General features: G+C 43.7%; 1 protein-coding gene across 2 annotated transcripts in view; it reads left to right on the forward strand.

The window, feature by feature from the left end:
- The window catches only part of GALNT18 (polypeptide N-acetylgalactosaminyltransferase 18), a 371,780-nt gene that overhangs the window by 310,158 nt on the left and 39,559 nt on the right, over window positions 1-22,063 (forward strand). For both annotated transcript variants that reach the window (XM_026454004.2, XM_026454005.2), the window contains one exon: window positions 1-96. In XM_026454004.2, coding sequence (XP_026309789.1) covers window positions 1-96 — 96 coding nt within the window. The remainder of the gene's footprint in view (window positions 97-22,063) is intronic.

Consider the following 22,063-nt stretch of genomic DNA (forward strand, 5'->3'; position numbering starts at 1 on the left):
CTGCAGAATTCTCTGAAGACTGATTTGTGTCTTGACCAGGGGCCAGATACAGAGAATGTCCCCATCATGTACATATGCCATGGGATGACGCCTCAGGTGAGTCCTCTAAGAGATTCCTATGCCAGGAGTGTGCATGTGAGTGCCTGGCATGGGGAAGGAGAGCTAGGCTCTGTCATGGCAGCTCTGGGACCAGGAGCCACTGGGGCTTTTCATTAGGGTACATCCTCATGAGCTGAAGAGGATGGGTCACACCTGCCTTGCCTGGAAGGAAGGTGGGGGAGTGGATGCTATGACTCCAGGATCCTCCAGGATGGGGAGGATGAAAGGGGTTACATTTCTAAAGAGAAACACCTGCTTCCTTTGGGGAAACTATGGGTACATCACAGCTCTGACTCTGACAACCAAGCTGCTCCCTAGCAAGAGTGGGAGGTTCTCCCACGCTCCCTGAAATGTCAGAGTCCCTTCAGAATGCCATGGCATGGTCTTCAGCTCTGCCCTTTAGTAGATCATAGCTGGGGCCAAAATTTATAGCCATGGGCCTTCTTTCCAGCTCTTCTTCTGACCTTCTCCTAGTGGAGAATGAAGGGCAGCTAATGGGAAAATAATTTATTCTTACAAATTCTCCATTCCTAGTCTAAGCTTCAGATACTCAAAGAGGATGCCAAGACACAGGCAGGAGAAATGGTTCGTTGAACAAAGTACAGCAGACAACCCTTGACCAAGAATGTCATAGGCTGACCTGTTCTGAATTGATAACATTCCCAGGGTTTACTTATCTCCAGAAGTACACAAGGATTTAAAAAGATATATGAGCATATAAGATATGCCTATGTGTGCAATTACAATTAAAAGAGTATTTAAAAGAGCTGTTGCCTACCAAAACACACAACTGAAGGACATCACAACGTGTGTGTCACTATGTGTGTGAATGATGAGCCCTCCTAGGGATTGTCCATTGTGATTGCTACCATCTTGTCCTTTTGGGGGACTGAGTTGCTGTGATATTACTGGCTGGTTAATTGCAGGCCAGCAGATCAGGTTACGCCCACAGGACCCAGTATGGCAACACATTCTTCATCGTTACAATGGTGTGACATTTTTAATGAGTGACTATCTTTTTAAACATTATATTGAAGTAAAACATATATAGAGGGAATACATGAATTATAAGTGTACAGCTTAATCAATTTGCAGACTGAACACACCCAGATCAAAAATAAGAGCACTGCTGTCTGATTTTGAATTCTACATAGTAGGATTATATAGTATATATTTTCTTATGTTGACTTCTTTCAGAATTATATTTTTTTAATTTTTATTTTTATTTCAATGGTTTTTGAGATTCAGGTGGTTTTGGTTACATGGATACTTGGATAAGTTCTTTAGTGGTGATTTCTGAAATTTTAGTACACCCATCACCCAAGCAGTGCACATTGTACCCAGTATGTACTCTTTTATTCCTCACTCCTCCTCCCAACCTTCCCCGCCACATCCCCAAAATCCATTATGTCATTCTTATGCCTTTGCCTCCTCATAGCTTAGCTCCCACTTATATAAAAGCGAAATCATACGATATTTGGTTTTTCATTCCTGGATTACTTCACTTAGAATAATGGCCTTCAGCTTCATCCAAGTTACTGCAAAAGACATTATTTTATTTCTTTTTATGGCTGATTAGTATTCCATGATGAATATATACCACATTTTCTTTATCCACTCGTTGGTTGATGGGCACTTAGGTTGGTTCCATAGTTTTGCAATTGTGAATTGTGCTGCTATAAACATGCGTGTACATGCATCTTTTTCATATAATGACTTCTTTTCCTTTGGGTAGATACCCAGTAGTGGGATTGCTGGATCAAATGGTAGTTTTACTTTCAGTTCTTGAAGGAATACCCATACTGTTTTCCATAGTGGTTGTACTAATTTATATTCCCACCAGCAGTGTAAAAGTGTTCCACACACCAAAAGAAATAATCATTAAACAGGCAACCCACAGTGTGGGAGAAAATATTCACAAACTATGCATCCAACAAAGGATAAATATCCGGAATCTACAAGAAGCTCAACAAATCAACAACAACAACAAAAAACATAATCTCATCAAAAAGTGGGCAAAGGACATGAATAGACAATTCTCAAAAGAAGATATACAAACAGTCAACAGACATATGAAAGAAATGCTCTGCATCACTAATCATCAGGGAAATGCAAATTCAAACAACAATGAGATACCACCTTACCCCTGCAAGAATGGCCTAACTAAAAAGTCAAAAACCAATAGATGTTGGCATGGATGTGGTGAAAAGGGAACTCTTTCATCATTACATTTCTGAGATACATCCCTGCTATTACATGTAGTTGTAATTTGTTCATTTTAACTACTATGTAGTATTCCATTTTATAAGTATACCAGAATTCATGATCTATTCAACTGCTGACGGACACTTGAACTATGGCCAGTTTGGAAATATCATGAATACTGCTGCTATGAACAGCCTTGATCATGTTGTTTGGTATACATATATGCTCACTTCTTTTGGATTTATGCCCAGAAGCAGAATTGCTGAGTCATAGGATTGACATATGTTCACTTTTAGTATACATTGCCTGTATTAGTCTGCTCAGGTTTCCAAAACAAAATATCATAGGTCTTAAACCACATAAACTTATTTTCTCACAGTTCTGGAGGCTGGGAAGCCCAAGATCAGAGTGCTGGCCAATTCAGTTTCTGGTGAGGGCTCCCTTCTTGTCTTGAAGATGGCCACCTTCTTGCTGTGTCCTCACATGGGAGAGGCAGATAGCACACAACAATGAGCTCTCTGGTGTCTATTCTCATAAGGATGCTAATCCTATCAGGTCAGGGCTGTATCCCTGTGACCTCACTTAACCTTAACTTAAAGATTTGAAGAATTATCAGCTATCTATGTTGCAAAAAACTGAGAAAGCTCTTTCTGAAAAGAATGCTAAGGTGTGGCTCATGGTAAAGAGAACATGAGTTTGACTTAGGTGGACTTTGCCAGTCATTTCAACAGAAGCCAGGAATAGAGATGAAATTACACCTGTAGAGAGACTGCCAGTTTGAACTAAAGGGGAGACAGAGAAAGTGGGATGGAATGAAAGAATGCTGTTCGACTTTGGAGTCCATAGGACCATAAGGACCATAGAGCTATTTGGCTGTGAATGTGCTCTATTCCTTAAGAAAACGAAGAATGATGCAAAAGACATTTTTAGGGATTGTCAGGACTGCCACTCCCACATAAGGCCAGGAGAAGGGCTGGTGCCCTGTCTAGCCTAAGGGCCAGGGCCACCCCACACAGTCATGGTAGTGATGCTGGCAACCCAGTGGGCCTGGAGAGCAGAGCATTGAGCCAAAGAGGGCTATTCTCAAGCCTTAGGAGCTAATGGAATTTGACTTGCTAAGATTTTGAGCTTGCTTGGGACTCATCACTCTTTCCTTCATTCTGATTTCTCCTTCTGGAATGAGGATATCTATTCTATGCCTTTCCCACAGTTGTGTTTTGGAACCACATGACTTACCTAATTCCACAGGCTCACATTCGAAGAGAAATTTTTCCTTGGGATGAATTGTACTTGGAGTCTCATTTACCTGATGTAGATGATATTTAGTTGAGACTTTGAACTTTAGAGTTGATGCTAGAATGAGTTAAGACCTTTGGGGCTGTTGGGATGGAATGATGTATTTTGCACGCCTTAAAAACATGCATTTGGGGAAGCCAGGGGCAGATTGTTATGGACTGCATTGTGCCCCTCCTTGAAAATCATATGTTGAAACCCTGACCCTGGTAGTATTTCAAGTGAGGAAGTAATTAAGGTCAAGTCAGGTCATAAGGGTGGTGCCCTAATCTGATAGGATTAGTGTCCTTGTAAGAGTAGACATCAGGCCGGGCACGGTGGCTCAAGCCTGTAATCCCAGCACTTTGGGAGGCCGAGACGGGCGGATCACGAGGTCAGGAGTTCGAGACCATCCTGGCTAACACGGTGAAACCCCGTCTCTATTAAAAAATACAAAAAGCTAGCCAGGCGAGGTGGCTGGCGCCTGTAGTCCCAGCTACTCGGGAGGCTGAGGCAGGAGAATGGCATAAACCCGGGAGGCGGAGCTTGCAGTGAGCTGAGATCCAGCCACTGCACTCCAGCCTGGGCGACAGAGCAAGACTCCGTCTCAAAAAAAAAAAAAAAAAAAAAAAAAGAGTAGACATCAAAGAGCTTGATCACTAGCTTTCTTTTCTCTCTGCCATGAAAGACACAGTGATACAGCAGCTGTCTGCAAGCCACGAAGTAGTTCCTCAGCAGAAACTAAATTGGCCAGCATCTTGATCTTGGGACTTCCCAGCCTCCAGAACTGTGAGAAAATAAATTTGCTATTTATGACACCTAGTCTGTGGTACTTTGTGACAGCCTGAGCCAATGAATACACTGCCAAACAATTTTCCAAAATTGTTGTACCAATTCTTACTTCTCCCAGCTTTATATTAGAGTTCTAGTTGCTCTACATCCTTGCCAACATTTGGTATTACCCATATTTTTATAGCCATTGTAGTGGGGGTATAGTACTATCACTCTGTGGTTTTAATTTGCAGTTCTCTGATTATTAATGAAGTTGGGCACCTGGGTTTTCAGCACAGAATGTCTTCATGTTATCCTTGAATGTGGGCCAAGGTAGCCAGGTCACAAGTAGTCAGTCTTTCCACAAATTCTTGCTCTGCTTTCTGATACTTGTGATCTTATCTGGACCATTGGACAAATGTTGAATGTTTTGTCTGTGTGATGGTAGGTGTTGGCCTGAGCAGAGGTTGCCAGTTCTCTACCAGCTGCAGATGATACAATATGGGACAGTATCTGTCATAGTTACAGTGTGGATTCTGGAGCCAGATTGCCTGAATCTAAATACCAGCTTTGAACCTTTCTAGTTGTAAAATCTTGGCAAGGTTTTAAAATCTGGGCCTAATTTTTAAATTTGTAAAATGTGGATTAATAATGGTAGATATACCAAAAAGGTTGTTGTGAGGATTTAACACATGTAAAATATTTAAAACAATACCTGGTATGTAGTAAGTCCTCAATAAATGTTATCTATTAGTATTTCTATAAGGATAGTATTACCATTATTACTCCACTTTAATCCTGACTCCTGTTCAGTGTAAATACCCTCAAGGTTCTAGCTGCAACCAACCCTGGACTGACTTTCCTTGACCCCATGGTGCCATCTGCCATGGGGGCCTGCCCTGGTCAAAACCTACCCATAAGCCAGATACGGTGGCCCACACCTGTAATCCCAGCACTTTGGGAGGCTGAGGCAGGCAGATCACCTGAGGTCAGGAGTTAGAGACCAGCCTAGCCAACATAGCAAAACCCTGTCTCTACTAAAAACACAAAAAAATTAGCCAGGCATGGTGGCGCACACCTGTAATTCCAGCTACTCGGAAGGCTGAGGCTGGAGAATCACTTGAACCTGGGAGGCAGAGGTTGCGGTGAGCTGAGATTGCACCACTGCCCTCCAGCCTGAGTGACAGAGTATGAGACTCCATCTCAAAAAAACAAAACAAAACAGAAAACCCACCCATAAACTACTGGAGCATCACTGAGTTACTATGGCACCAAAAATGTAAGGGAGTTAAGGAAAGGGCAGTGAAGTGGGCATTTTGTCTTGCCACACAATTGCAACATCACCTTAATCTTCTGTGGGCTTTTATTTTGTTTTACTATTTTATTGAGGTAGAATTTTATACTAAAATACACGAATCTTAAGTGCACAATTCTTAACTTTGTATACACTGTACGATCACCATTAAGTTCAAACCTATGATTCCAGAAGCCTTCCTCATTTGTCCTCTTGGTCATACCTCCACCCAAAGGTAAGGATTGTTTTGACCACTCTCACCACTGATGAGTTTCATCTGAGCCTGTATTTCTGTCTGCAGATGATGAAGCTGGACTGGGTTTCTTTAGGCCCAACACTCCCAGCTCTGACAATCTGCTTATCTCTAATTCCTTTGTTTTGAAATTCAGTTGGCCTGGGAAACTGTGAATTTGTGCTTGCCAGGAATGCTAGGAACTGCCTTTGTAAATAAGTTTCTTGACGTGAAGCTGCAGCGACTCTCAAAGACTTGGGTCTCCCTTCCCCATCCCCTAAAGCCACAGAACACTCATGCAGCTGGGCTGTACAGGGAGCACTTGGTGTCCGGGTGACCTTTCACGCCAGGCCGTGCTCAGATGCACAACTGTCAGTGCTGTGTAGGGAGGTTTGGGACCAGTCTCAGATTACACACATTTCCCAGGAAGGGGTAGGGATGCTGCTGTGGCAGGACTCTGTTGAGGCTGTGGCCTGCCCAGTGAGCTGGGAGAGCTGGAAAGGACAAGGTTATCCTGGGGATGGGCTGTGTATTCCCAACCTGAGCTCCTACATCCACCCATGATAAATGCAGGGGTAGGGGATGAGTGAAGGGTAAGGGGATGCTGTCTGGCAAGGCTTCCCAAAGGCATCTTCCAGACTGCAAGAAGTTCACTGCTCATGGAAGAGTAAGAACAGGGGTACTCTAGGATGTGCTACCTGAGGATGAAGTCAGGGTACATCTCAGAAGGAGACTGTGGAAAGGTGAGGACTCCAAAGATCCTCTGAATCCTGCAGACTTGGCCCAAATCAAACATTCAACATGCATTTCCAGGTATGTCACCCCCTCCTACTGGCAGCTCTCAGCAAAATCTTTCATGTTACCATGGCCACATAGGACAAGGAGAGCTTTGGGAAAGTCATGCATATGAGGATGGAACTGTCACATGCCATTGTGCAGGTTGTGCACTGTACAACTGCAAGAGATGGAGGTGGCACTTCACATTGTTGCCTGGGGAATATAGAGCAACGCAGGGTAATGGTATTTCTGACCTCTCCTATGGAACCTTACATATTCATCCCTAAACATCACACTTGATAGGAAGCCTGAAAATGCTGAAAGACAATTTATGAGGCAATATACAATGATTAAGAACCAGACTATATGGGTTTAAATCCCAGCCATGCCACTTACTAACTGAGTCTCTTAGGTGAGTGTCTCCTCATGCTTCAATTTTGTTGCCTGGAATGAAATTGGCTGGTGGTTGGTGGCCCCTTGGCTTGTAGCGGCATAAGAGAGAATATAGTAGTGCCAACTTTGCGGAGTTATTATAAGGATTAAATAAATCAATGCACATAAAGCGTTTAGAGAACAAAACCTGGTACACAGTCATTGCTTACTAAATGTTGGCTATTGTTATTATTACCAGATTGGTAAAGACACTCGAGACCGTGTCCTTGAATTAATAGAATAGGAATTGTTTAGCTTAAAAAGAGAACAGATTTAAGGGGGATGTTAAAACTCCTTCCAAATTATAAGGATGCAGAGTTTTGGCTGAGCATGAGGAAACTCTTCCCAATCATTGGCTCAGGTTATTTTGACATCTCCGTCACCAGCACTGAGCCATGTTTGGCAGGCTCTGGGGATGGATTTTTATATCATGTAGGCTCTTAAGCTAAGGAATTCCTAAGGGCTCTTGCACCTGGAATTCTATGACTTTTTAATTCATTACCTTGTCCAAATCAAGGTAATGGCTCGTAGCAGCATAACTCTACCCTTCACATGACATTCTCTGTGTGTGTCTGTGTCCATATTGCTCCTTTTCAATGAATAGCATTCATGTGCCAGATACTGTTCTTGGCCCTGGGAAACAGGGATGAACCAGAAAAAAGTGACTGTCCTTATGAAGCTACATTCTGGTACTAGAAACAGACTATTCTCTATTTTCTAATCTTCAAATCTTTACCACAGCCAAGATTTGAACTTGTTTCTCTCTTGAGCATTACATATGGGCAACATTTGAGCTTCATGACTTGGATTTCAGCCAGCAATGGCCAAGAATGGTGAAAGTGTAGGAAGGGCAAGAAGGCAGGACTGCAGGCTGGCCCCGTTCATCTTGCTGACTTTGTAAGATGGTTAAGCAGGTACCGAGTGCATTTGAGGAACTGAGTAGCTATAGGCATTTTCTAAAGAAAAATGTTAAAATAAGATGGAGAGATTAAACGCAAAAGTGGTTCATGTCCTATGGGGAAATAAAATTATACCTTTTCATGTGATCTTTTCTACACAGACAGAAATCTAGGAGTTACTGTACAACTTCATAGTGTCTGAGTGAGAATTAAAAGGTAAATAGCAAAGTCAAACATGAGTACATTCTCTTGGAAAATTACATACTCTTGGGTGTGCCCGTTAATGTCCTAGGATAATATTAAAACGACAGGCCACCTCCCCTCTTTGTTTTTGCCTTATTTCTAGGTTTCAGGTATTTTTCTTACTCTTTTCACAAAGTTTGTTGAAGGTTGAGGGACACTCTAGGCCACTAGTGACTCAGTGACTCTTATGGGTCACAGTTTGACCATGTGACCTTTTCCCCTGCAGAAGTTTCCTGCGGCTGCCATAACAAAGTACCACAAGCTGCATGGCTTAAACAACAGAACATGTCTCACAATTCTGCAGCTTAGAAGTTTGAGATTGGTCTCAGTAGGGCCAAGCTCCCTCTGAAGGCCTAGGAAAGATTTTACTCCAGGCTCTTTCCTAACTTCTGCTGGTCCCTTGGCTTGTCGCAGCTTAACATCACACTTCTCATGGCATTATCAGTCTGTGTGTCTGTGTACAAATTGCCCCTTTTTATAAGGACACTACTCATGTTGGATTAAGGGGTCCATTCTACTTCTGTGTGACCTCATGCAAACGTAATTATATCTGCAATGACTCTATTTCCAAATAAGATTACATTTTGAGGTACTGGGGTTTAGGACTTTCACATATGAATTTTGGGGTGACACAATCCAACCCAGGTCACCTCCAAGTGGAAATGGAAACCTGACTCTCACTTTCTAGGCCAAAAAGCGTCTCCTATCACTTCCTCTCTCATTCCATTGGCCAGACATGGCCCTGCCTGACTCAGAGGGGTAGCAAGTTGGGGGTTTTCTGTGTGTCCAGGAGGTCTTGTCTTTGTCACAAGAACTTAGATATTTTCTAAATCAATGTTACCTCTGACAAATAAAAAAAAAAAAATAAGAAAATGGCATCTGGGATGCGAACTGACTTGCCTGAAGTCACACTGCAAATTACTGGCAAAGATGGAACTAGGAAGGATGCCAGTATTTTGACTTCCAGTTTCTCCCTCATTGTTTCATTCATTCATTCATCAAACATATAATAGATTGTCTTTTATGAAGTCCTCATATTTTGGAAAGTTTCATTTTCCTTGAAGAAGAAGCTTGGTCTGGCAATAAAAAACAAAACGGACAAGTGGAACCTAAAGAATTTCTGCATAGCAAAAGAAACTATTAACAGAGTAAACAGACAACATACAGAATGGGAGCAAATATTCACAAACTATGCATCTGATAAAGCTCTGCTATCCAGAATCTATAAGGAACTTAAATAACTCAACAAGCAAAAACAAATAACCCATTAAGAATGGGCAAAGGACGTGAGCAGACAGTCCTCAAAGGAAGACATACAAGCAGCCAACAAACAATGAAAAAATGCTCATCATTACTAATCATCACAGAAATGCAAATCAAAACCACCATGAGATACCATCTCCCACCAGTCAAAATGGCTGTGATTAAAAAGCGATAGGAAGAGTTTTGTGGAGCAACTTATAGTGGGATCCAGTGGGGCCCCAAAATATTGGAGACCCAAAGACATCTTGGGCCGGACAAAGGGACAGGTTTCACATCTGTGTTTAAACCTTTTGAGAGACTGTGCTTCAATGTCATTGAAAAAGTTCACTCTGTTGTCGTTGTGATATTCCCAGGTCTCAGAGAAGGCCTTGGATAGGAGAAAATAGAGTGTAACTAATCAAATTAGTGAGGTGAAGCTGCTGAGAACCATGCTAATTAGTTAATGCGTAAACGTAACCATTTTATTTAAATTAGCAGCAAATTTCAAGCAATCCTCAGAATAACTGAGAATATTAGCCCTGATTAGTGTAATAGCTTGGAAAATTTCTTCTGGTGAGAAACATACAATAGTGGGGTCTCTCCACCAGGTCTTTATTCAGTCAATCACTCATTCATTTGTTCATCCAACAAACATGTGTTGAGTATTATTTTATGCCAAGCATTATAAGACAAAAAGGCAGCTTTGCCCAAGTCCCTGGCCTGGAGGAGTTCCTATCTGGAGAGGGAGGCAGGAACTTAGATGATCACAGTTTATACAATGAAATCTTGCAACCTACTGCTCCACACTCCCTTCCCACTAGCCCACAAAAAAGAGAGAGCAGGAATAAAACCAGGTCTGGGGATTTCTCCCGTTCTTTCTGCCTAAATTTATTAGACAGTAAAAGATATGAGGGTTTCGGGGGAGTGCTCTTTCTATGGAAAGGTAAATTCTTGGTTATAGGAGAAGAAAGATGAAAGTGACTTTAATTCCTTCTAATGTTTTTGAAATACTAAAGCTGCCATGTTTATGCTTCAGGAAGTGCTTTGACTCAAGGTTTAAAGATTAGAGTTGAGATGAAAGAAGTACTCTATTTTAACCTGGAGATGAATTCCATGAAGCCATCACCTCTCCCCTGTGTGGTATTGGCCCCGGTGTCTGCAAGGGCATTAAAGACCTCTCATGGATTGTGCTTGCACCCCCAGACCTTTCACGTCACATCTCAGAGACAATTGCAAAAGTTTTCCTTTGTGGGCCAAGAATTTAAATGTCTAGCCACTTCTCTGTGGCCTTTGTCAAATTTCTCCAGTTTTCTATGATTTTTGTCTGTAAATAAATAAGAATACCAGGCACTGGGTGGCTGTGCAGTTTGGAAAAAGCCCTGAGTTTATTTCTTGCCTTTACCATTATGAAGTTGTGCCCTCCGTGACTCTGTAGCATGTGGTTCCATTGCTCGGGCGCCTGCTGGTGAATGGTATTGGGAGCCCTGACAGGGTAGTGTTTGGGGGAGCCTCACACACTCCTGCAACTTTGCCTGGTCACCTCCAGCTCTGCATTATTTAGGAGCTAATCCAGATAGGATTAATTGGGTCTCTGTACTTATTGTCCTCTGAGGCTGTGTGTACCACCGTTCACATCAGTACAGAGTGATGTGGGGACTGGCCCTGTGAAGCTCTCAGCTTCTGCCTGCCGCACGTTCAGCTTCTTGGTGCAGGGTGGTTGTTTGAGGGGGTGTTCTTTGCTCCAGAGGACCCAGGGCATTGGTGGATGTGCAATGTGGTAGAAAGAGTGCAGACATGAGGTCAGATAAGGGTTGGGGTCCAGGCCCAGTTCTGCCCATACCACATGTGTGACAGGGGCAAGTGATCTGATCTTTCTAACCTCAGTTAGGTTCATAATCTGTAAAACTGGGATGTAACTTGCACATCACTGAAGTATTGTGAGGGACGTGATGGCCTGTATGCCATGGTGCCCGGCCCAGTGCCCCGCATGTGACGGTGATGGTAGGTATTACTATGCCTCACCCAAGAGCAAACTCTCCATGGGTGAAGAAAGGGGACACTGGAGGCTAAGAGTTGGGCTGAAAACCTGTGGTTATCCCCACTCCAGTGTCCCTGGGCTGGGGTGGCCTCCTTCATTCCAGCAGCCCTTTGAGAATCCATGAAGACCCTATGCCTAATGTATACTTGCCTGTGTTCCGGAGCTCAGGAATGTGCTCTTCTGCCTGTCTGCTCATGGGTAAGTGATGACGGAGTGAGTTTCAATAATCCAGCCTGTAGTCTCACTCCTTCGTGATGACCCCACTGAAAGGAGGTTAACGGACCTTGCTGGGTTTGCCTGGCTGTGAATCTCAGCTCTGCCACTGGTTGGCTTGTGACCTGGGACAGAATACGTAATTTCTCTTTACCTCAAGTATCTATAACTTAAAGTTTAGTTCATAGGAAATACCATATAACTGTGGGTTATATTATTTTTATGTCTTAACATATAATATTTATATATGTGTTTATGCATTTACTTCTGTATACACACACACACACACACACACATACACACACATAATTAGTATGTGTCCGTCTCTGCTAGACACTTTCAGTATGTCAGTTGATGTAATCTTGAAACTACCTTGACAGCTTATCCTCATTTGGCTCAAACATGTAAAGATGTCCCTAAGTCCCACCACCAATAGTTGAGTGTGTAGGCCATAAATCCTAGAACATGATTATAGGTTTTACTGTGTCATAGCCAGGAGCAACTGCTCCCACGGTGAAGGCTGGGAAGAGGAGGGCTAGCGTCCAGCAGCCCTGCTTTCTCCAGCAGCACTGCCTCCTTAGATTCCACGGCCTCCACAGGGCATGGCCCAAAGGACTTTCACAGCTGCCTACTGGAACCTGCCTGCAGTTATCCCTGATTCTCAGGCCACCCAGAGCTGGTGTCCATTCTCTGGGTGAGGTGAGCACCCAGCCAGCTTCCCACCCTGTGTTTAGAAAGAACCTTATTTCCATTTCTCTTTTCAGAGTTGCAAAAGAGAGGCAGACCGGCCATCTCCTGCCTGGACACATCAGCTCAGTGTAGGGGGGTGCAGGCAGACAGGGAGGGAGCCCATGGATGTTATAGGCACACAGATGTTAGTGCCGCAGTGCTAACCTTCTCTGCACCAAGTGATGGTGAACTCTGGGCTGCTCCTGCAGCTTCCATGCTAAAAAAAGGAGCTGCTTGATTTGTTATTCATTCCACATGATATGTTTTTCACTTCATGTCCAAACTCCGCAATTAGAGTTGTAAACAGTGAGTTTTGCATGACTTTTATTAAGCTCCTGCAGACTGGGAAGAAGCAGTCATTAGCAGCTCCACAGTGGGCCAATGTTCAGACTCACTAACGAAAGATGGGCTGAGTCTCTTGCCCTCCACCCACCATTCTTTGGAGAGTCTTGCTTCCCAGGCCTCTCTGGCCTTGGGGACAGGTCACCAAGCCCAGTGCCAGAGGAGCTGATTTTAGATCCTGCCTTGGCTCTGTGCTCTTAAGTCACGTTACCTCGCTGAGCCTTCCTGATCAGTAAAATGGGGGCGGGTGCTGTTAAATAAAGTAACAAACCTGCATGTGCCTAGCACCAAATCAGGCACAGAACTGGGCTCAGTAATATTGGTCTCTTGTTCAAACTGGAGTAATCTCTCAACAAACATTCATGATTATTAAAGGTAGCTTGCATTTGTTGCTTACTGTTTCTAGGTGCTTTGTGAATGTAAGCTCAGTTAATACTCTCAAAGGCCCTTTGAAGTAGGCACTGCTATTACCCAGTCTTTACAGGTGAGAAAACTGGGGCTTAAGGCAGGTATGTAACTTGCTCAAGGTTACACAATTACTGAGTGGTAGAACCTGGTTTGGAACCCAGGTTGCCTAACTTCAGACCCCATGCTCAGAGCCATGACTCAGTACTGTCTCCCTGGTTTAGTTAACATGTGGCTGCTGCTCTCAGGAAGTTCTCTAGACAGAGACAGGACAATAAGCCATCACAGGGTGGTGTGATGCCAGCTGGGCACACAGGCAACGTGCGGTGCACACTTGCTAATGAGTGAAGGTTGCAGTGAGAATATGGGATGGACTTCCTGATTAGTCAACTACCCAGGCATACTCTTCTCCTTAGGATCTCAAGGAAAACTGAATCTAATTTGCAGTTTTCTCCCTGACAGTACTGACAGCAGGTTTCTAAGATTTGGCTGGAGGAGATTTGAAAATATCACTCAATCAGTGCTACCCTTCCCCATCCACCCTGGGCTTGGACACAGGCTGCAGACTACAGGTTCATCAGCTCCCTCCTGGCTTGTGAGGGCTGTCTGCACACACCTCCTGCCTTTAAGGTTCTCCACTTTCTCTGAGAAATTGAGGTATCCATCTCAGCATTCCAGGGCCTGAGCATTAGAACCAAAGCCCCCCACTTCCCTTCTTCCCTTTCTTATCCCTCAAGCCTCAGCCCAAAGCCTGCTTCTTTAGGGCAGTCTTTCCCAATTATCCCATCTAAGGTGCCCTTACTTGTTGTTCTTAGATCTCTGTACCTTGTCTGATTTTTCCACAGCTCTTGGATTTGGTGATTATTTGTGAATTGTTACACCTGATGGTCTTTCTCCACCACTAGATGGTGAGTTCCTCCAAGGCGAGGCCTTTGTTTTATTCTCCAGGTGGCCCCTTGTTCCTAGTGCACCACCTGGCACAGGGAAGCCACTCAATGCACCTGTGTTTCCTAAATGAATGTTAAGAAAGTTGTTGTTTTTTTATGTAAATGAAGGCTTAGCCAGTCTTCCACACAGAGCTCTCCTAGCAGCCTGCACAGACACACAGCCTCTGAAAATTCCCAGCCTTAATCTCCAGCCTGTTTTTTCATCTGTAAAATGGGGTTAAAGCCAACTACCTTGTAGAGGCTTTGTGAAGATTAAGGGGAGGGATACAATTGACCCTTGAACAACATAAGTTGGAACTGCATGGATCCACTTAGATACAAATTTTCTTCTGCCTCTGCCACAGCAAGACAACCCCTCCTCTTCTTCCTCCTCTACCTGCTGAACACAAAGATGCCCTCCACCCACCATTCTTTGGAGAGTGAAGAACTTTATGATGGTTCATTTCTGCTTAGGAAATAGTAACTGTATTTTCTCATTTTGAAATTTCTTATTTCTATTTTCTTTTCTCTAGTTTACTTTATTGTAAGAATTTGGTATATAATACACATAAAACAAAATATGTGTTAACTGTTTATGTTATCAGTAAGGCTTCTGGTCAACAGTAGGCTGTTAGCAGTTGTTTCGGGGGAGTCAAAAGTTATACATGGATTTCCAATGGCATAGGGAGTCAGCACCCCTAACCCCTACATTGTTCAGCATCAGCAGAAAATAGGATGCTTGGCACCAAGGCTGGCACACATGAAACCCTCAATCAACCAGGTAATTGCTGTTATTCTAGCATTAGTATTAGTTATTATTAGTCAAGATAAGAGCTGGCAGAATCTGTATCTGTTTATCACATTCAGTATCTTTGTATGGAGACCTGGGATGGGAGCTTGAGAGATGTGCCCTCCCCTACTGGGATAGAAGCCAGCTCCTGGTTATCTTTCTTGATGATGGACCAGTTGCTATGGGCACAGGTTGGGAAGGAGCAGGGGACACCTCCTTCTGTCAGTGTCTCTCCTGCCACCAAGTCATGCTAGCACATGAAGCTGACCTGCCTTTCCATTTGACTCAACCCCCAGGCAGGAAACATGTAAACTCCTCAGACCCCAAGGATTGGCAGGGCTGCTTTCACTAACACTTCCCCTTGCAGCTTTCTATCATTAATCCCCCCATTCAGGATGATCTTGCAGAACCACACCCAGGAGGGTCCAGGATATGAACAGCAAGCCAGTGACAGAGTATAAGTTGCAAGAGTTCCATCTCCCTAATGGCTTGGGTACCGTGCCCTCCCTGAAGGCACTTCCTCTTTCGTTTGAAGCAGGAAGTGGGGAGGTTTTCCTGTGATGTCCCTTGCACCAAGTGTAGGCCTTCAAGAAGTTGGGTACTTGAGTTGCTGCTCTTTTGTCCCATTTCTTAGTAGGGTGTCACCAACTTTTTGGGTGAGGCAGTTCTTTACTGCGTGGGACTGTCCTATTCAATGTAGGATGCTTACCATTCTTGGACCCCGACACCAGCAGTGTCCATATGAGACTAAAACATCCCCATACACCTCCAAAAGGCCCCTAGAGGAAGTGGTACCCACCCCTGGCTGAGAATCTGAGAAAGGCGGGTAAATAAAGAAGCTTTGGGATTTGGGAATGGCTGGCAGCATTGAGTGTGGGTATCTGAATAATGTTTATATCAGGGCAGCTTAAGGATATGCTTGTCTATTTCAAGACAGTTCCTAAGGAGATGTGTTCAGAATATATCACAGGCATAAATGGATTCTTACATTTGATTTTCCCAAGTAACGCAATTGTCACCACATTGCCTTTGTCCCAGATGCTTTTTCTGAAATCGGTTTGTTGTTCTGCGTTAGCTCTGCCAGGGTAGAGCTTTGGTGGAGTCCTTGAGGTTAGCACTGTCTTAATATACTGGGAATTTAAGCAGAGCTGGGTCCTCTAAATCAATCACCAGAACAGCTTTAGTTTTATTTTATTTTTTTTTCCTTGCTCAAAAATGCACTATTAAATGCAGACATACGTGTGGGAGTGGAGGTTGGCTTGGGTGAAGGACACATTTTAAAAGAGAAATTTTATAACATCTTTTTCCTGCAGGAAAAAGGACTTGCTGGTCTTGCTTCTTGTACAACTGGGCTACAGAATAGATTTGCATCTCCTTCTGTCGGTGTCTCTTCTGCCACCAAGCAGCATTTTTAGCATCCTTGGAATATGCTGGGTTGTTCAGAAGTCACCTAATTATATTTTCCTGGGGCCTTCCAGGTGTTTAACAAATACGTGTTGAACAAAGGAATAACTAGATTAATGGAAAATTAAAGCTTTTTAAGTAGTGATTACAAAATGGAATGAGCCAGTGTTCATCTTCTTGCCCCCTCTGGGGTCTTCTAGGGTGGCAAGGTTCACCCTATCCTTGGGACCTGAGGACAGTTGAATCCAAGGGAGCATTTCATCCCTCATAATGCGTGCCTTTGTTGTGGAATGTCTGGGAGGACATGGCAGTGAGAAAACCTGTATCTGAGGAAGCAAATAAGGAAGTGGAGCCAGCGAGTGTAGACTTCTTTTGCTTAGAGTTTGCTGTGAAGGGATGGGGGTCCTGGCCATCAGAAGGGATGTGGGGTTGAAAGGAGGTGTGCATTTGCATTTCCTTTTTAAAGAAAGCAATAAGGGAACATATTTTGCAACTGAAGGGAAGAAACAAGTAGAGAGATCTGATATATTTAGGGGGACAATTAACAAAGCAATATCCCTGGGGGTAGGGACAGGGCGAGAAGAGGTGGGGTGGTCCTGGACGACAGGAAATGAACTTCTGCTGAGGTCCAGGAGGAACAAGTTTGCAGGCTGTCTTGCAACTGAAGCATAAGGGGATCTGGGTATGTGAGAGAATGGAGAAGGTTTAGAAACCCTGCAGAGTGAAAGTGGCTCAGCTGCTAAGCAGGTATCCAAAGAAGTAATACTAGGCTGTGTTGAAGTACCTGGTTGAGGTTAAAGATCATGAGTTTGTGGTGGATTTAATTTACTCAGTTCCATGAATTTTCTCTGGTAGTGCTAGCATCCAGGGAACAGGTGTGGAGAAGGTGAACGAGGCTATAGAGGTGGAGTTTACAGGGTGTAAAAGGCAGAAAAAGTAAGGAATTTAAAAACTGAAACTGCTAGCAAGAGTGTCATTATTGAAAATTGGGTGCAGCCTTTCTAGGGAGAGGTCAGGAAAGAGTGGTAAGTATAGAAGGAAAGAAAGAAAATTATTATTCCAAAGGCCTCACTTAGGTTGATGAGCAGGCATTGGGAAGTAAGAGAGTGGGTAATCAAGATTAATAGGTGTGTCATTTTGTGTTGCTATCACCTGAGGCTAAGAAATTAATAATGAACAGAAATGTATCAGCTCATAGCTATGGAAGCTGGGAAGGCCAATATCAAGGGGCCAGCATCCGATGAGGGCCTTCTTGCTGTGTCATCCCATGGTGGAAGAGTGGAAAGAAGGGCTCAAGAGGGGACTAAACTTGTCCTTTTATAAGGAACCCACTCCCTCAATAATGACATTAATCTATTCATAAAGGCAGTGTCCCAGTGACCCAAACACTTTCCATTAGGCCCCACCTCCCAACACCACCACATTGAGGATCAAGTTTTCAACGCGTGAACTTTGTGGGGCACAGTCAAATCACAGCAAGGTGATTGGGCAGAAGTAGGGCAATGGAGGGGGCACTAAGAGCTGGGGTCTAGGTGTGGGTGGGCTAAAGTGGAACACAGCACACCACCCAGAATTGAGGCCACAGTGCAATGTGAATGCTGCCCAGTGTGATGTAGAGGAAGCTGTGAGCCTGGTGCCAAAGACCCTGATGGACATAGCTGACTGCCTGGCACTTAAGTGAGAAGAACAACATGGACAGAGGGCAATGGTGTATGATGTCTAATTCTTACAGAGGAGGTGTTTTTTATACTAGGATGGAAGAGTGTAGGTATAGAAGAGGCACCAGGGGAGAGGAGAATTTCAGCTCCACCTTGAGTCCTGATTAGAGACTCAGCAGATTCAGAAACACACAAATAATAGCATCCTCCAGGAAGAGCCTTGTTTGGTGGGAAAGGAAAGGTTTGTTTTGTTGGAAAGGGCCATCCTGGAATGATACTGTGGGTTTGATAAGAGGCTTCAGAAGGCTCAAGAAAAGGATTAGGAGGGAGGGCAAGGAAGGGAAGGTCAACTGGGGAAGAAGCACAGAGCATATCGGGGTGGAGTGAGGATAAGAAACCCCCACAAAGACAACAAAAATTAAATCTCATGTAGGGACACATTTAGTGAATTGCCTTTATTAAAGTAACATATCTTCATGAAAATAGACAATGAAATGAATATCTGAGACTGGTGTCATCCAGGAAATCTGTGCTATGTGATTGCCACCATCGCTTACATGACGAGGTTCTTCCTGCCAGGCCAGGAAATGGTGAGTAGAGTGGTATATGGAGATAGAACCATTGAAGATTTTTCTGCCAGGGAGTCTTCATGATCCATCTTCCACCGGAGTTTCCTCTAAGGTAACTCTTGTGGCTAAGGTAAAGCCACAAGGAAGTTCCATGTGAACTGGGAGTATTAGAGGAAGTGGGTATCAGAATCAGATTGAGAGAAACCACATCTCCTTGTAATGCAGCCACTGTTGTCACCCTTGGCCCCCAGCTTTTGTGCTCAGGACAAAGCACCCACTTCCAAAACTCTGTCCTCATGGCAACTGAACTTTGTTCCTATCACATTGCTCCCGTATTTCATGCTACATTCTGTCCAGGACCATCAGGGCTATATAGAGTTTCCACTGTGCCAAAGGAAGTGATCAGCATCCCAGCTGCCATGAAGAAAAGAGGGCTGGGTAGTAGTGACCTTGGGAGGTCAAGGATGCCTTCCTGAAGAGCTGCTTCTGGACCTTAAAGGAAGAAAGAGTGGGATGTGCACTAGCAAAAGCAGAGAAGAAGAGTTCAAAAGTGGGGGCCACATGTGGAAAGGGGTAGCATCAGAATCTTTCCTTCTTTCCTCTTGAAGAAGCAGGGCATTGTGATGGTTGAGGTGGGCTTTGGGGCCAGGTGACTTGAGTTCAGTTCCCAGCTCTGCCAGTTTTCCAGTTTGATAGCAAATTGTTGCTATCCAATAATTTACCTCTGTTTCATTCTTTTTTCTCATCTAAAAATGGACATGCCCTCATCTCTTCCCCAGGGTTATTTTGAAGATTTAAATAAGTATGTATAAGGCATTTAGCATTCCTGACATATAGTGTAAACTCATTAAATTGGAAACATTATTATTATAATAATTTTTGTCCATCAGGAGGGGATAAAAAGGAATGCAATTTGCTGAACACCTACCTTGTATGCCATATACTTTACAAACACCTGTAAAAATGAGGTACCTGTATCAGAACACTTTACCATATAACAGACTACCCCAAAATTTAGTAGATTGAGACACATCTAATTTTTTTCTGAGAGCAGGCAATTTGGGCTAGGCTAGACTGGCCCTATCTTCTGCTGATCTCAGCTGAGTTGACTCAGGCATCTATGGTCAACTGCTGGTCAGCTAGTTGACTCTGTTTCTGCAGACTGGCTAACAGTCAGCTGGAGTGAGGGGCTTCTGGGCCATGTGTGTGTTATCTCACAGGCTAGGCCAGGCTTCTATACATAGTGGCAGGCACAGGGCAGCAAGAGAAGGCTTGAGTTCTCAAGCCTCACAATGCATGATTGCTCATCAGGTCTATGATTGTATTACATCGGTGATGCACATTTCATTGGCCCAAAGTAAGACACAGCACAGCCCAGACTCAATAAAGGGAGAAATGAAGTGAAGGGAAGAGCTGCGCAGTCACATTGCAAAGTAGTTTGTATGCAAGGATGGGAAAAATCTGTGGCCATTTGTATAACATACCACAATGCCTCATCATGTTCACTTTGTATTATTTTATTCATTTGTTCACTCATTCAGAAATATTGAGTGCCTATCTTGTGATATGGCAAGAAAAGGGATCCCCAATATGAATGGCCTTAGTTTTGTAATACTTTCTCTGTCATAGCACAATCCATCTGGCATTGCTATCTGAGGTCTGTAACATCCAATAAAGACATGAGCTGGAGGAAAGCAGGTCATATTTTCCCCAGGGACAAGGAAAATGGAGATGGAGACGGTGTTGGATCAAGTGAAATAGAGAGATTTATATCTGCAGATTAAAATCAGCCACCATTATTTTATCCACATGAACGCCATTTTTTTTTTCTGGGTTAACATCTCCCTACTGGATCTTAACCTGCATATTTTATTGCTATGTTCTTTCCTACATCCTTCTGATCACCAAGATTGCTACTGAGTTCAGATCCCACATTGACTGTATGTCATCTGTGCATACTCGCACATGTGCACGCTCACAGAGATACACACATACATACACACACACACACACACACATACACACACACACACACACACACACACACACACATTCCACCACTCTCACTGGGAATATTCTAAGCTCTCCTTAATGCTGTGCAAAATAACTATTGTATGCCAAAAAGGTATTGAGCCTCCTCATTTCTCAGGAGAACCAGGTAAGGTCTAGACATGGCATAGACTATGTCCTAGGGAGAGACCCCATTCTATCCAAGTCATCATTAATCCGTTGGGCTATATGGAGAGTGATGTCCAAGGCCCAAAACTGGCCAGAGAGCAGCTTAGAGGAGTTTTGGAGTAAGGGATATGAGGCAGCACCAGGGAGTGCACCTGCATGAATTTCTGGATTCCAAATGCCCCTGGAATAATTTATTAACACATTGATTCAACTAATATGTTTTGAGTGTATATCATGTAACAAACAGGAGGTTCATTAATAGAGATAGAAGGGTGAGCAAGACAAACATGGTGTCTGCCCTCAGGGAACTTGGAATCTAAAGGGGGTGACTGCTGTTATGGTGGCATCCCTGACAGCTAACACCAAGCACAAATCCTTCCATGTAATTCTGCCAGCATCCTCGGAGGTTGGCAGCATTTTTAGCCTGTTTCCACTGATGAGTAAATTGAGGGGATGAATGGCTGTGTAAACTGCCTCTAGTCACACAGCTCAAGGGTAGTGGGGGCAGGGACTTGAGTCGAGGCAGTTTGGATCCAGAGTCAGTCTTTCTTGAATCAACCCTCTCCTCCGGAGACCCACATTGGATCAAGTCTCATTGGTATCTATGTTCAAAGTTTCTTGTACTTTTCCTTAAGAGCATGCATCACATTTAGAAGTTCTATTTTGGTGTGATTATTGGGGGAGGGAGCTGTCCGTCAGTTCAGTCTTTCTTATGCTCCAGTAATACATGACCTCAAAATCTGAGTGGCTTACTGCGCCCTACTGCACATCTGTTTCTTCCCTGACCTTATCTCTCTTTTGCAGAATCTTGTCAAAAGCAACTGATACTAAAAAGGCACACTCTGCATCTAAGCACGGGCTCACTTGCTGTATTATCAGTCTACCAAGATATTGCAGGCCAACTAAGATACTTATATCTTACCAAGCGATTTCACCAACCATCTCATGGTTGCCTAGATGAGGTCACCATCTTTCCAGCCTCCAGTGGTGGTTTATTCATCACCTACCTCTGGCCTTAAAGTCAGTGCCCATACTTTAAGGTTTGGCAGTACCCCTCCTCTAGTGTCGGTTTTTTTATCAGTCATCTTAAACTGACGTCCCCACATCTCAGTGGCTTACAAGATGTGTTTATTTCTTACTCATGCTACATGGTCGTCATCATTCAACTTCAGCTCTGTCATCTCAACTTTTTCTAGGGTCAAAGGGGCAGCTCCTTTCTAGGATGCTGCAGGTCCAGTGGCAGAGAACAAAAAGACAGTCGATATATCACATAGTGCTCTTGAAGCTTCTGATTGGGAATGATATCTGTCACTCACATTCATGTTCCAGCTAGTCATGTGGCCAT

The sequence above is a fragment of the Piliocolobus tephrosceles genome, chromosome 13 (assembly GCF_002776525.5).
Source record: "Piliocolobus tephrosceles isolate RC106 chromosome 13, ASM277652v3, whole genome shotgun sequence".
Lineage (NCBI taxonomy): Eukaryota > Metazoa > Chordata > Mammalia > Primates > Cercopithecidae > Piliocolobus > Piliocolobus tephrosceles.